Source organism: Nerophis ophidion, linkage group LG01 (assembly GCF_033978795.1).
Source record: "Nerophis ophidion isolate RoL-2023_Sa linkage group LG01, RoL_Noph_v1.0, whole genome shotgun sequence".
Lineage (NCBI taxonomy): Eukaryota > Metazoa > Chordata > Actinopteri > Syngnathiformes > Syngnathidae > Nerophis > Nerophis ophidion.
In genome coordinates this window covers 9387775-9402650 of record NC_084611.1, presented here as the reverse complement: position 1 = coordinate 9402650, position 14876 = coordinate 9387775, and the positions used below count along the sequence as shown (strand labels likewise).

General features: G+C 40.0%; 1 protein-coding gene across 5 annotated transcripts in view; it reads left to right on the top strand.

Moving 5' to 3' along the window:
• Positions 1-14876, top strand: part of LOC133549863 (selenocysteine insertion sequence-binding protein 2-like) — a 66078-nt gene that overhangs the window by 15155 nt on the left and 36047 nt on the right. For 4 of the 5 annotated variants that reach the window (XM_061895736.1, XM_061895745.1, XM_061895726.1 and 1 more), the window contains exons 5-9: positions 4114-4331; positions 4412-4469; positions 4756-4856; positions 11314-11460; positions 13558-13629. In XM_061895736.1, the coding sequence (XP_061751720.1) occupies positions 4114-4331; positions 4412-4469; positions 4756-4856; positions 11314-11460; positions 13558-13629 (596 nt within the window). The remainder of the gene's footprint in view (positions 1-4113; positions 4332-4411; positions 4470-4755; positions 4857-11313; positions 11461-13557; positions 13630-14876) is intronic. The other variant, XM_061895753.1, reaches the window with a different exon arrangement.

Genomic DNA, 14876 nt, shown 5'->3' with positions numbered 1-14876 from the left:
ATTTATTTGAAGGCTTACTTTCCCTTCAAATTCACAGTGAAAACTGTAATAAATGCAGCACGTTACAAACGTAAAAATAATAACATGCACAGCATGTGGATTAAACATGTTACCAGGTAAAATACCAACAAATGACAAATACCTCGAGTCGTTGGCCATACCCGGAAGTAGCTTCCTTACATCCGTCGACAAACCAAACAAGACACTTCAAAATAAAAGTATGCCCACATACTGTTTCAAAGAGTGCTGCTCGTTTTTCGTATGTGAGTAACCACATTTAACTATTTATAAATGGTTGATTTCTATAGGCTAGTAAGGTAAAGTGTTGTACCTGACAAGTTTGGGCTACCTTGCTTCTGCAGCCTTCATCAGAGGTGTCACAAGATTTGATTGATTGATTGATACTTTTATTAGTAGATTGCACAGTTCAGTACATATTCCGTACAATTGACCACTAAATGGTAACACCCGAATAAGTTTTTCAACTTGTTTAAGTCGGGGTCCACGTTAATCAATTCATGGTACAAATATATACTATCAACATAATACAGTCATCACACAAGTTAATCATCATAGTATATACATTGAATTATTTACATTATTTACAATCCGGGGGGTGGGATGAGGATCTTTGGTTGATATCAGAACTTCAGTCATCAACAATTGCATCAACAGAGAAATGTGGACATTGAAACAGTGTAGGTCTTATTTAGTAGGATATGTACAGCCAGCAGAGAACATAGTGAGTTCAGATAGCATAAGAACAAGTATATACATTAGAAGTACATTTGAGTTGTTTATAATCCGGGGAGATGGGATGTGAATGGAGGAGGGTATTAGTAAAGTATTGAAGTTGCCTGGAGGTGTTGTTTTAGAGCGGTTTTGAAGGAAAATAGAGATGCACTTACTTTTACACCTGTTGGGAGTGCATTCCACATTGATGTGGCATAGAAAGAGAATGAGTTAAGACCTTTGTTAGATCGGAATCTGGGTTTAACGTGGTTTGTGGAGCTCCCCCTGGTGTTGTGGTTATGGCGGTCATTTACGTTAAGGAAGTAGTTGGACATGTACTTCGGTATCAGGGAGGTGTAGCGGATTTTATAGACTAGGCTCAGTGCAAGTTGTTTTACTCTGTCCTCCACCCTGAGCCAGCCCACTTTGGAGAAGTGGGTTGGATTGAGCTGTGATCTGGGGTGGAGGTCTAAAAGGAACCGGATTAGCTTATTCTGGGATGTTTGGAGTCTAGATTTGAGGGTTTTGGAGGTGCTGGGGTACCAGGAGGTGCAAGCGTGATCGAAGAAGGGTTGAATGTTAGCGTGACGTTGTCTGTGACGTGATATATGGATTGTACCATCAAGAGTTGTCAGGTACAACACTTTACCTACTAGCCTATATAAATCAACCATTTATAAATACACGTCGGTAGGCTAAATGAACCTCTTCAACATAACATTTAACTATGTATAATGTAGCGGCTGGCTACGGGCTACGGGCTGTTAGCCAATGACAGGGAGAGATAGGGACGTGACGTTATCGACAGGAAGTGAGAGTTCGAGTTGTCCCAGGAAAAGCGTTAGAGACATGAGAGCTGTTGTTTGCTTGTATTACATCTTGTGCAATAAAGACAAGACAAACGAAGAAGTTTTATGAGCCCAAATTCCTGGGATTATTACAATATATATTTCCGAATTGGTTCAACCGCCACCCGCCCGAATCTATTTAAAATCAATTTTTTCGTCATGTCACCCGCCCGTTTATCCGCGGACTCCGCGGTTGTGATGCAAACCGCGCATCTTTACCGCACACTGAAAAATCTGAGCAAGCGGGGGCCATTTATCTTAAAAAACAATCCAATATATGTATAAAAAATATACATCTAGGCCTCCACTCAGGCTTGATCCCGGGGACCCCAAAGGGTTTTGGTAAAAATAAAATGTTAAAAATGTGTCATTATTCAGTATTATTATCTTTATTATATTTCAAGTTTTAAATCTCTAGATCAACATTAGGTCTATCTCTTAATATGACGTATTTAAAGATTTAAGTTGTATGCTGTTTTTGTCAAAGAAAACCATGTTTTTTTTAATGGAAAAAAAACACAAAATATGCAATATTTTCACCCATTAACATTTTTAAGTAGAATATTTGAGATTATATGATTATTGGAGCCGTAAAAAGGTCAACAACTCATAACACCATTGATTTTAATTCACTTTTATTTTTTGAGCAATGACACTTAAAAACAAAACACACTGATCCAAAGGGGTCCTACTCATTAAAGTGTTAAAAAAATAAATTATAATTGTCTTTATTACTGTTTACTTTTAACACAATGGTCTCGAGATCAATTTAAGATCTCTTCGTCAATTATAAGTTTTTTTGTAGTTGATGTTTTTGGTTTGTTCGTTTTAGGCCCTTCTTTGAAAAAAAGCAGCTCAGTTTTTTATGTGGCAAACACAAAATATCCAACATTTGCCCACAAAAATATCTCGAAGTGGAATATTTAATGTGACGTAATTGGAGCCTTGAATAGGTCAATAGTTCATAATGACATTGATTTTGATTCACTTATTACTTTTTTAAAGACAGAAACAGCCTGCATGGCTGGTAAATGCGTGCCTCATGCCAACCTGTGTGTTATTAGAGTAAATGTTGCAAAATGTTCCTGTTACATTTTACATTTGCTCTTTTATACCACTTTTTATGTTTTAATTTTTTTTCAATGGTATTTTTTAAATGTGCCGTGGGGCCGTTAAAGGGGAACATTATCACCAAACCTATGCAAGCGTCAATATATACTTTGATGTTGCAGAAAAAAGACCATGTATTTTTTTAACCGATTTCCGAACCCTAAACGGGAGAATTTTGGCAAATTAAACGTCTTTCTGTTTATCGGTCTTTTAGCGATGACGTCAGAAGGTGACATCACCGAGGTAACACACCCGCCGTATTCATTTTCACATTACAAACACAGGGTCTCAGCTCTGTTATTTTCCATTTTTTTGACTATTTTTTGGAACCTTGGAGACATCATGCCTAGTCAGTGTGTTGTCGGAGGGTGTAACAACACTAACAGGGAGGGATTCAAGTTGCACCACTGGCCCGAAGATGATAAAGTGTCTGCCGCCAGACCCCCATTGAATGTGCAGGAGTGTCTGCACATTTTACCCGCGGTGCTAAGACAGACATGGCACAGAGATGTATGGATAACCTGCAGATGCATTTTCAACGATTAACTCAACGAAATCACAAAGGTGAGTTTTGTTGATGTTGTTTACTTATGTGCTAATCAGACATATTTGGTCACGGCATGACTGCCAGCTAATCGATGCTAACATGCTACGCTAACCGATGCTAACATGCTATTTACGCTAGCTGTATGTACATTTGAAACTAGATACCTACATTTAATGCGAAACAAACACTTACCAATCGACGGATTTAAGTTGCTCCAGTGTCACAAGATGCGAAAGTCTTGATCGTTTGGTCCGCACATTTTACCGGCGATGCTAATAAGGCAGCCATGCTATGGGCCACTTCATTAGGTACACCCATGTTATGGCCGAATAGCGTCAATAGCTATTCGCTCAATAGCTTCAATTTCTTGTTCAATTTCGTTTTTGCTATCTGCTTCCATACTCCGACCATCTGTTTCAATACATGCGTAATCTGTTGAATCGCTTAAGCCGCTGAAATCTGAGTCTGAATCCGAGCTAATGTCGCTATATCTTGCTGTGGTAACCGCCATGTTGTTTGTATTGGCAGCATTGTATGACGTCACAGGGAAATGGATAGTGGTTTCGTAGACAGCGAAAATAAGGCACTTTAAAGCTTTTTTTAGGGATATTCCGGGAGGTGTAAAATTTTGAAAAAAACTTCAAAAAATACAACAAGCCACTGGGAACTGATTTTTATTGTTTTTAACCATTTTGAAATTGTGATAATGTTCCCCTTTAAAAAATGACCTGCGGGCCGCAAATGGCAGCCCTGGCCTACAGAAATGTCAGTTCGCCAGTTCAAGAGGCGTTGACATGAACAGGTTTCATCGTGACGGTGATCACGTAGAAGATCATTGGATTTCTCCTCCGGCTTGTCTTCACTATTCCTCCGCAGGTTTCCGAGACTCAAGACCTTTTCCGCCCTCGGCGAGAAGCCCAAAACCCACTCAGGCCGGTTTGCCCCGTTTCGAGGTGAAGATAGCCGACTTCCCGGAGCTAGCCGCCGTGCCGCTAAGCAGCGCCGGCACGCCGCTGGCTCGGAAAGACCCCTGGGGGCCAAACCTTCCAGCGGAGAGATGCCAGCTTCCCCCGAAGTCCGCATCACCAATGATGGTAAGCAGGTTTCCTGTGAATGCTAAGATGCTACTTCCAATAACGTGCACCTTTTGATTGAATGGATTTCTACTCAACAGACGATCAGGAAGGAATCCCCGACTCAGCATGATGATCACATCCCTGTCAGCTCCTCAAGTGGGTTAAATCTAGCATTTAATGCATGGATGTCCGAAGTGTGGCTGTTTTCGGACCGCATCTTGTATTTTTTACTAAATATGTAGTATTATAAATGAAAAATTTGTGAAGATTTTACATTAATTTTCATGGTCACTTACTGTATAGCACAAAGTTCGGATGCTGATGTTTGTTTCAGATTGCCTAGCACAAATGTGCATCCTTGATTTTTTTCTGTATTTAGCCCTCCGTCTTAAGTTTGGACATCCCTCCTTCAAATTTCTTTTCCAAAAATGTGTGTTTATAGGTCCAGCGGGTCAACCCGGAGTGACGTCATGGGCTAACGTGGCCTCTCAGCCGCCGAAAAAAATCTTTGAAGAAAAGGCAGTCAGCAGCAGCCTAGTTCCGGTTAGTGTAATTAATACTCTTTTTTCAATTGGCGATCAAAGGTGTTTATTTACTAAACCACAGAGAGTACTTGACATTTATTGTGGCGGTCCGCTCCCTGTACGATCAGTGCCAGAGCTTGGTCCGCATTGCCGGCAGTAAGTCGAACACGTTTCCAGTGAGGGTTGGACTCCGCCAAGGCTGTCCTTTGTCACCGATTCTGTTCATAACTTTTATGGACAGAATTTCTAGGCGCAGTCAAGGCGTTGAGGGGTTCCGGTTTGGTGGCCGCAGGATTAGGTCTCTTGCTTTTTGCAGATGATGTGGTCCTGATGGCTTCATCTGACCGGGATCTTCAGCTCTCACTGGATCGGTTTGCAGCCGAGTGTGAAGCGACCGGAATGAGAATCAACACCTCCAAGTCCGAGTCCATGGTTCTCGCCCGGAAAAGGGGGGAGTGCCATCTCCGGGTTGGGGAGGAGACCCTGCCCCAAGTGGAGGAGTTCAAGTACCTAGGAGTCTTGTTCACGAGTGGGGGAAGAGTGGATCGTGAGATCGACAGGCGGATCGGTGCGGCGTCTTCAGTAATGCGGACGTTGTTCCGATCCGTTGTGGTGAAGAAGGAGCTGAGCCGGAAGGCAAAGCTCTCAATTTACCGGTCGATCTACGTTCCCATCCTCACCTATGGTCATGAGCTTTGGGTCATGACCGAAAGGATAAGATCACGGGTACAAGCGGCCCAAATGAGTTTCCTCCGCCGTGTGGCGGGGCTCTCCCTTAGAGATAGGGTGAGAAGCTCTGCCATACGGGAGGAGCTCAAAGTAAAGCCGCTGCTCCTTCACATGGAGAGGAGCCAGATGAGGTGGTTCGGGCATCTGGTCAGAATGCCACCCGAACGCCTCCCTAGGGAGGTGTTTAGGGCACGTCCAACCGGTAGGAGGCCACGGGGAAGACCCAGGACACGTTGGGAAGACTATGTCTCCCGGCTGGCCTGGGAACGCCTCGGGATCCCCCGGGAAGAGCTAGACGAAGTGGCTGGGGAGAGGGAAGTCTGGGCTTCCCTGCTTAGGCTGCTGCCCCCGCGACCCGACCTCGGATAAGTGGAAGAAGATGGATGGATGTTATTTTTAATCTCGACTGCACAGCGGCGTGTAGTCACGCGCTATGTTTACTACAATACTTGGATAAATGGTATTTGTCAGAGTATTTTAATGTAACATGCTTTTTACTTGTGTATTTTTCTGAAGAATAAACTGTACTTTTACTCTGTTACATTGAGTTTAATTCAGCTACATTTATATATACAGTACAGGCCAAAAGTTTGGACACACCTTCTCCTCATTCAATGCTTTTTCTTTATTTTCATGACTATTTACATCAGGGGTGTCAAACTCAAATACAGAGTGGGCCGAAATTTTAAACGGAACAAAGCCGCGGGCCAAGGGTTGAACAAATGAACCTTTTAATAGGGACCCAAACAAGTGTTGCGTTAAATATTGAACAAGCAAGTCTTTATAGTGACATTCAAAATCAAGTTTCAAATAATAATAATAATGATTAAAAAATATCAATGGCATATCAAATAAAATTTAAATAAAAATTGGATGCCTCTTTTCTATTTGCAGCCTTCTGAGGTAAATATCAAAATAAACTTTTTCCACAGGCTAATAATACATTTGAAAATAAAATAACAATAATGAATGAATCAAACATTCAAGCCTTGAAGTAGCAAGAGAAAGTGCATGAATAAAACGTTAATTATTGCTCAGTTTGCTACACTGATTTGCTTTACCACTGAATATGGAACAAACAATGCTTATACAACTTAATAGTGCAAAATCAACTTTCAAAAAACAAACAAAAAAACATCAATGGTAAAATAAATAAAATTCAAATAAAACATGTAATGCCTCTTTTCTATTTGCAGCCTTCTGAGGTAAATATCAACATTACATTTTTCCACAGGCTAATAAATCTTAAAATAAAATAACAATGTGATGGGTGGGGTTAGGTTGTAGCGGGGGGTGCATATTGTAGTGTCCCGGAAGAGTTAGCGCTGAAAGGGGTTGTGGGTATTTGTTCTGTTGTGTCTATGTTGTATTACGGTACGGATGTTCTCCCGAAATGTGTTTGTCATTTTTGTTTGGTGTGGGGTCACAGTGCGGCGCATATTTGTAACAGTGTTAAAGTTGTTTATACCACCACCCTCAGTCTGACCTGTATGGCTGTTGAGCAAGTATGCGGGGCATTCACTTAAGTGTGTGTATAAGTCGCATATATTATATGACTTGTCCGGCACGCTGTTTGTATTGAGGAAAAGCGAACGTGACAACACATTGTAGACAACGCTAAAGGCAGTGCCTTTTAGGCACGCCCCCAATATTGTTGTTCGGGTGGAAATCTGGAGAAATCCGGGAGAATGGTTGGAAAATCGGGAGGGTTGGCAAGTATGAGTATTAGCGGCGAATGCAGTGTCACAGCGGCCATAGTACCTGGTGGCCAGCTCTTATGTTAATTTGATATTGCCTCAAGGGCCAAATGAAATTGCACGGCGGGCCAAATTTGGCACGCGGGCCAGAGTTTGACACCCATGATTTACATTGTAGATTGTCACTGAAGGCATCAAAACTATGAATTAACACATACTATGAATTAACACATGTGGAGTTATGTACTTAACAAAAAAGGTGAAATAACTGAAAACATGTTTTGTATTGGGACCTGAGCCGAGGATGTCGTTGTGGGTTGTGCAGCCCTTTGAGACACTCGTGATATGAGGTTATATAAGTAAACATTGATTGATTGATATTGTAGTTTCTTCAAAATAGCCCCCCTTTGCTCTGATTACCGCTTTGCACACTCTTGGCATTTTCTCGATGAGCTTCAAGCACACCTGTGAAGTGAAAACCATTTCAGGTGACTACCTCTCGAAGCTCATCAAGAGAATGCCAAAAGTGTGCGAAAAAGTAATCAGAGCAAAGGGTGGCTATTTTGAAGAAACTAGAATATAAAAATGTTTTTAGTTATTTCACCTTTTTTTTGTTAAGTACATAACTCCACGTGTGTTCATTCATAGTTTTGATGCCTTCAGTGACAATCCACAATGTAAATAGTCATGAAAATAAAGAACACGCATTGAATGAGGAGGTGTGTCCAAACCTTTGGCATGTACTCTCATAGTCATCATTGTCACCGAAGTCCCACTGTGTGTGAGTTTTCTTGCCCTTATGTGGGCTCTACCGAGGATGTCGTAGTGGTTTGTGTTGTGGTTTGTGCAGCCCTTTGAGACTCTAGTGATTTAGGGCTATATAAATAATCATTGATTGATTGATTGATACTGTATATAGTAGGGATGTCCCGATCCAGGTTTTTGTACTTCCGATCCGATACCGATATTGTTTTTGCACTTCTGATCCGATACCGATACTGGCCTATCCGAGCATGCATTAAAGTTTAAAGTTATTTAGCCTACTTAGTTGTCAAATTCATGCTGTAAAGGATTTTAGTACTCTTGATAACAACTAGCCAGCTGAATTATGTGAGTTTGAATAATACACAATAGTTGGTATTCAAGGATAAACACAAAATATCAAAAATTATACATGACAAACAGAAATGGCATCATTAAACAGTAAAAAAGTGAACAGTATAAAGTGCAAATTAAGCTGTAAACATTATTAAAAAAAAGCAAAACACACAAACAACCTGAGTGGGATAAAATGTCTATAACTCAGCATCAATACTTGCTCTTGAACAAGTGTAAAGTTTAAAAAAATATATACATATATCTACACACTCCCTTGAATTATTTGCCCCAGTCAGGGGGGCAAACAATTGAAATCCAAGCATAATGGGGAGATTCTTTCTAACAAAGACGAGCACTTCAAGATGCTCAGGTGTCAGCCTGCTCCTGTGTTCATTTATGATGAATGCTAAAAAGCCTCTCACTCGCAAGAGTAATTAAAATGTCTTACAACTTTACCACCACGCTTGACTTTATTGTGGCATGTTTTGCACTCCACCTCTTCATCTTTTTTTGTAGGATAAAATAATCCCACACATTTGACATTTTTACCATAACTTTTAATTCACACGGCCGTCTGAACGGTTAGAACGCAGACCTGTGGATGTTTTGAAGGTGTTCTGGAAAATGCGGAACGGAGTTTAGGGAGCAGCAGAAGAGTGGAATGTATTATTTAAATCGGTGTGTTGGAAAACACGGCCAGAGTTTTTTTAAAAACTGGATCTGGATCGGCATTTTCCCATGCCTTGCCGATACGCACTTTTTGGCAAATATCGGCGGCCGATCCGATCCAAATATCAGATCGGGGCAACCCTAGTATATAGATTACTGCAAAGATGAATTGTTTGACTCGTGAGACGGACTTGAGTCACATGGCTCTGTTTCACCGTAAGCACTGGTGACGATTGACTCCGTTTCACCAATCAAACGGAGCCTGGCAGTCCCATGACTGCACTCGAACTACACACTATAAAAAGTGACTTGACGTCAGACTAGGAAGCAAAACTCCTCAATGTTTACTTACAAAATAGGAAAAACTAAATTTATATCACATGTTGTCATCTGTGTCAGTGGAAATGTTTAGATTTCTGCCTACAAGAATTTCACTTACATTGGAATTGTCCACATTTCTGCCTACAAGAATTTCACATCGAACTCGGAAAAAAAAACACGTTGCATGAAAGTTGAAGGTGTTTTTTAGTTTTAGCTACGCACATGCTGACATTAGCTCTGTTATAATTATCATAATCAACAATAAAAAGGGTTTATTTTGTAGTACTGTACATGCTGTAGTAGTCTTTCTCGCACAGGCACCTACTTATGCCAGTTGTAGTGCAAGTACTAGTAAAAAAGAAAAGCTACTAAAAACATCAGAAGTTAGTTGCTACTTGCATTTTGATCACTGAATACTTCATTTATTATTTGGATGACTACTTTTTCCTTTTAAGTGAGTCATATTACTGTAAAGTAACATTACTCTTACCTAACTACAATTTTGGGTACTCGACACACTTCCTCTCTGGTCTTCACCGTAAACATCAGCTTTACAGATGCCACGTTTGCTGTGCAAGTGCAGCCTGTTGCAGTAATGGTGTCTGTCATGAACTTATTATTATTATTATTATTATTATTATTATTGTTACAATTATTATTATGAGTCTTTTTTTGTTTCCCTACGGCAGGGGTGTCAAACTCAAATACAGAGTGGGCCAAAATTTAAAACTGAACGAAGCCGCGGGCCAAGGTTGAACAAATGAACCTTTTAATAGGGACCCAAACAAGTTTTGCATTGAATATTGAACAAGCAAGGCTTATATAACTTTATAGTGACATGCAAAATCGAGTTTCAAATAATAACAATAATAATTGAAAAATATCAATGGCATATCAAATAAAATTATAGTAAAATTTGAATGCCTTCTTTTCCAATTACAGCCCTCTGACGTAAAGATCGGAAAAAACGTTTTCAACAGGCTAATAATAAATTAGAAAATAAAATAGTAATGAATGAATCAAACATTCAAGCCTTGAAGTAGCAAAAGAAAGTGCATGAATAAAACGTTAATTATTGGTCAGTTTGCTACACTGATTTGCTTTAACACTGAATATGGAACAAGCAACACGTATATACGTAACATAATAGTGCAAAATCAACTTTCAAAAAACAAACGAAAAAATATCAATGGCGTATTAAAGAAAATTTAAATAAAAAAATTAATGCCTCTTTTCTATTTGCAGCCTTCTGAGGTAAATATCAACATTAACTTTTTCCACATGCTAATACATTTGAAAATAAAATTGTTGTTTTGTTGATAGCGGGTGGTGTGTTTTGGAGTGTCCCGGAAGAGTTAGTGCTGCAAGGGATTCTGGGTATTTGTTCTGTTGTGTTTATGTTGTGTTAAGGTGCGGATGTTCTTCCAAAATGTGTTTGTCATTCTTGTTTGGTGAGGGTTCACAGTGTGGCGCATATTTGTAACAGTGTTAAAGTTGTTTATACGGCCACCCTCAGTGTGACCTGTATGGCTGTTGACCAAGTATGCCTTGCATTCAGTTGTGTGTGTGAAAAGCCGCATATACAGTATTACGTGACCAGGCCGGCACGCTGTTTGTTAGGAGGAAAAGCGGACGTGATGACAGGTTGTGGAGGACGCTAAAGGCAGTGCCTTTAAGGCACGCCCCCAATATTGTTGTCTGGGTGGAAATCGGGAGAAATTCGGGAGAATGGTTGCCCGGGAGATTTTCGAGAGGGGCACTGAAAAAAATGGGAGTCTCCCGGGAAAATTGGGAGGGTTGGGAAGTATGAGTATTAGCGATGAATGCGGTGTTACAGCGGCGGGCCAGCTCTAATGTTAATTTGACACTGCCTCAAGGGCCAAATGAAATTGGGCCAGAGTTTGACACCCATGCCCTACGGGTACATATGTTTAAGTCCGGTCTGCTTGATATGTTCTTCAGACGGAGGACACGTGCACACAGCAAGAGGAGGGAATGTCGGGGAAGAAAAAGCGAAAGAAAAAGAAGAAGAAATCAAAAGACATAGATGGAGGCACCGACGCTGAGCCGGAAGATTTACCAGTTCCACAGGAGCCTCCCAGGTTTGAGGTAAATGCGTCCCTCAATGCCGACTTGTGGTGCAACCGTACAACGGCCTCATGTTTCAGTACGTAGGTACCTCGGGGCGCCATAGCTCGATTCCCGCTTCCGCCATCCCAGTCATTGCCGTTGTGTCCTTGGGCAAGACACTTTACCCACCTGCTCCCAGTGCCACCCACATTGGGGTTAAATGTAACTTCTGTTCATGCGTGATCCACCCAGGTTTGATTGATTGATTGAAACTTATATCAGTGGATAGCACAGTACAGTACCTATGCCGTACAATTGACCACTAAATGGTAAAACCCGAATAAGTTATTCAACTTGTTTAACTCGGGCAGTCGAGGTCCACGTTAATCAATTCATGTTAAAGGTATGGGGCCATATCAATCCATTCCCTACTGTACACGCACATACACAGAGTGCAACATGTACCGCGATGTCGTGCAGAATAATTTTTTATAAATTTCTTCTATGTCCCACTCTCCCCTGTGGAGGGGGTCCAGTCCGATCCGGTGGCTATGTACTGATTGCCTGTGTATCGGCTGGGGACATCTCTGCGCTGCTGATCCGCCTCCGCTTGGGATGGTTTCCTGCTGGCTCCGCTGTGAACGGGACTCTCGCTGCTGTGTTGGATCCGCTTTGGACTGGACTCTCGCGACTGTGTTGGATCCATTATGGATTGAACTTTCACAGTATCATGTTAGACCCGCTCGACATCCATTGCTTTCCTCCTCTCTAAGGTTCTCATAGTCATCATTGTCACCGACGTCCCACTGGGTGTGAGTTTTCCTTGCCCTTATGTGGGCCTACCGAGGATGTCGTGGTGGTTTGTGCAGCCCTTTGAGACACTAGTGATTTAGGGCTAAATAAGAAAACATTGATTGATTGATTGAAATGTTTTTGTTTTAAAAATTATTATTATTTGTTTTTTTTTTTATTAAATCTACATAAATAACACAAGATACACTTACAATTAGTGCACCAATCCAAACACTTCCTTTTTTCATGACAAAGAAAAAAAAAAAAAGAAAGAAAGAACAAAACCCCTCCTCCCCACTGGGACCACTGCTGTAGATGGTAAGTGGGGTCGTGTTAGCAACTCGACGGTTCCAGGTTCCAGTTTCAGCTTCTGCCATCCTAGTTGCTACTGCTCCGAGTGTCACCCACGCTGGTTTAAACATAGCCTAAAGCTGTAGATCAGTGGTCGGGAACCTTTTTGGCTGAGAGAGCCAAAAAGCCAAATATTTTAAAATGTATTTCCGTAAGAGCCATATAATATTTTTTTTAACACTGAACACAACTAAACACGTGCATTTTTAAGTAAGACCAACATTTCTAGAGTATAATAGGTATCTTATTCTTTGTAATAACATTGTTATTACCTAACTTCAGAGGTGGGCGTGGCCTGCGGGCCTGCAGCGACAGGTGCGTAGATGGCCCACCTGGGCCTTGTTATTTAATCACCTGTCGCTCTGTTATAAGCAGCAGCCAGGAGGAGAGGCTGGGTTGGGGCTGGAAATACTATTGCTGGAAAGCAACTGAGAGACTTATTGAAAAATAAAACAATATTGTAACCCTGAAACAGGCTCTCATGTCGGTGCTTGGGGGTCTGAAGAAACCCCAGGAGGGCAAGCCCCACACTAACCAATAATAAATAAATAACTTCTTACCATTAACGCAACTTCTTGAACAGGTGCGGTGGATTAAAAATGTATGAGAATTTTTTATATTTTGAACATTATTTTTAACACTGTGATTACAATTGGAATTATTCATTACTTATCGTGTTAAGCAATGTCAGCTCAGATTTATCCGAGAGCCAGATGCAGTCATCAAAAGAGCCACATCTGGCTCTAGAGCCATAGGTTCCCTACCCCTGCTTTAGATAATGGTTTCACAATGCAAAGCGCTTCGAGTCCCTAGAGAGAAAAAGCGCTATATAAATACAGATCACGTCACATCTGCAAAACCAGAAAAAGGGCTAATTGTCCAGTAAAGGGTGGATCAAACGGTTCAATATAGTACCGTTGCACCTCAAATTTGAAATTTGTAATATAAACCTCTTGGTGCCAAAATTTGGACTTGTTTTGTCCTCTTTTCCAGGATGAAGAGGAGTTTCCAGGTCTGCGTCCAGGTCGGACTTGGACTGATAAAGTGGCATCCATCAAAAACACTGTAAGGTGATATGCTAAACCAGAGGTGTTCAAAGCTAGTTTTTTATCGGCCCTCGACATGTTCTACAACTTTTTATTAATACAATATTATTAAGATATGTTAGAAAGCTAGTTTTTACTGGCCCTCAACATGTTCTACAACTTTTTATTTATTAATTATTATTAAAATATGTTTGAAAGCTAATTTTAACTGGCCCTCAACATGTTCTACTAATTGTATTAATTATTTAGGAAGCTGTTTTTTATTTGCCTTAGACATGTTCTAGAACTTTTTATTTATTCATTATAATTGAGGTATGTTAGAAAAGGTAGTATTTACTGGCCCCTAACATGTTCTACAAATTGCATTAAATAATTATTGTATTAATTAATTATTATTGAGGTATGTTTGAAAGCTATTTTTTGTTGGCCCTAGACATGTTCTACAACTTTTGATTTATTAATTATGATTGAGGTATGTTTGAAAGCTAGTTTTTACTGGCCCCTAACATGTTCTACAAATTGTATTAATTAATTATTATTGAGGTATGTCTGACAGCTATTTTTTATTGGCCTTCGACATGGTCTACAACTTTTTAACACATTATTATTAAGATATGTTAGGAAGCAATTTTTTTTTTTGGCCCTCAACATGTTCTACAAATTGTATGTATTCATTATTATTGAGGTATGTTTGAAAGCTATTTTTTTTATTGGCCTTTGACATGTTCTCCAACTTTGTATGTATTCATTATTATTGAGGTATGTTAGAAAGCTAGTTTTTATTGGCCCTCAACATGTTCTACAAATTGTATTAATTAATTATTATTGAGGTATGTTTGAAAGCTATTTTTTGTTGGCCCTAGACATGTTCTACAACTTTTGATTTATTCATTATTATTGAGGTATATTAGAAAGCTAGTTTTTATTGGCCCTCAACATGTTCTACAAATTGTATTAATTATTATTGAGGTATGTTTGAAAGCTATTTTTTGTTGGCCCTAGACATGTTCTACAACTTTTGATTTATTCATTATAATTGAGGTATGTTAGAAAGCTAGTTTTTACTGGCCCCTAACATGTTCTACAAATTGTATTAATGAATTATTATTGAGGTATGTCTGACAGCTATTTTTTATTGGCCTTCGACATGGTCTACAACTTTTTAACACATTATTATTAAGATATGTTTGGAAGCAATTTTTTTTTTTGGGCCCTCAACATGTTCTACAAATTGTATTAATTCATTATTATTGAGGTATGTTTGAA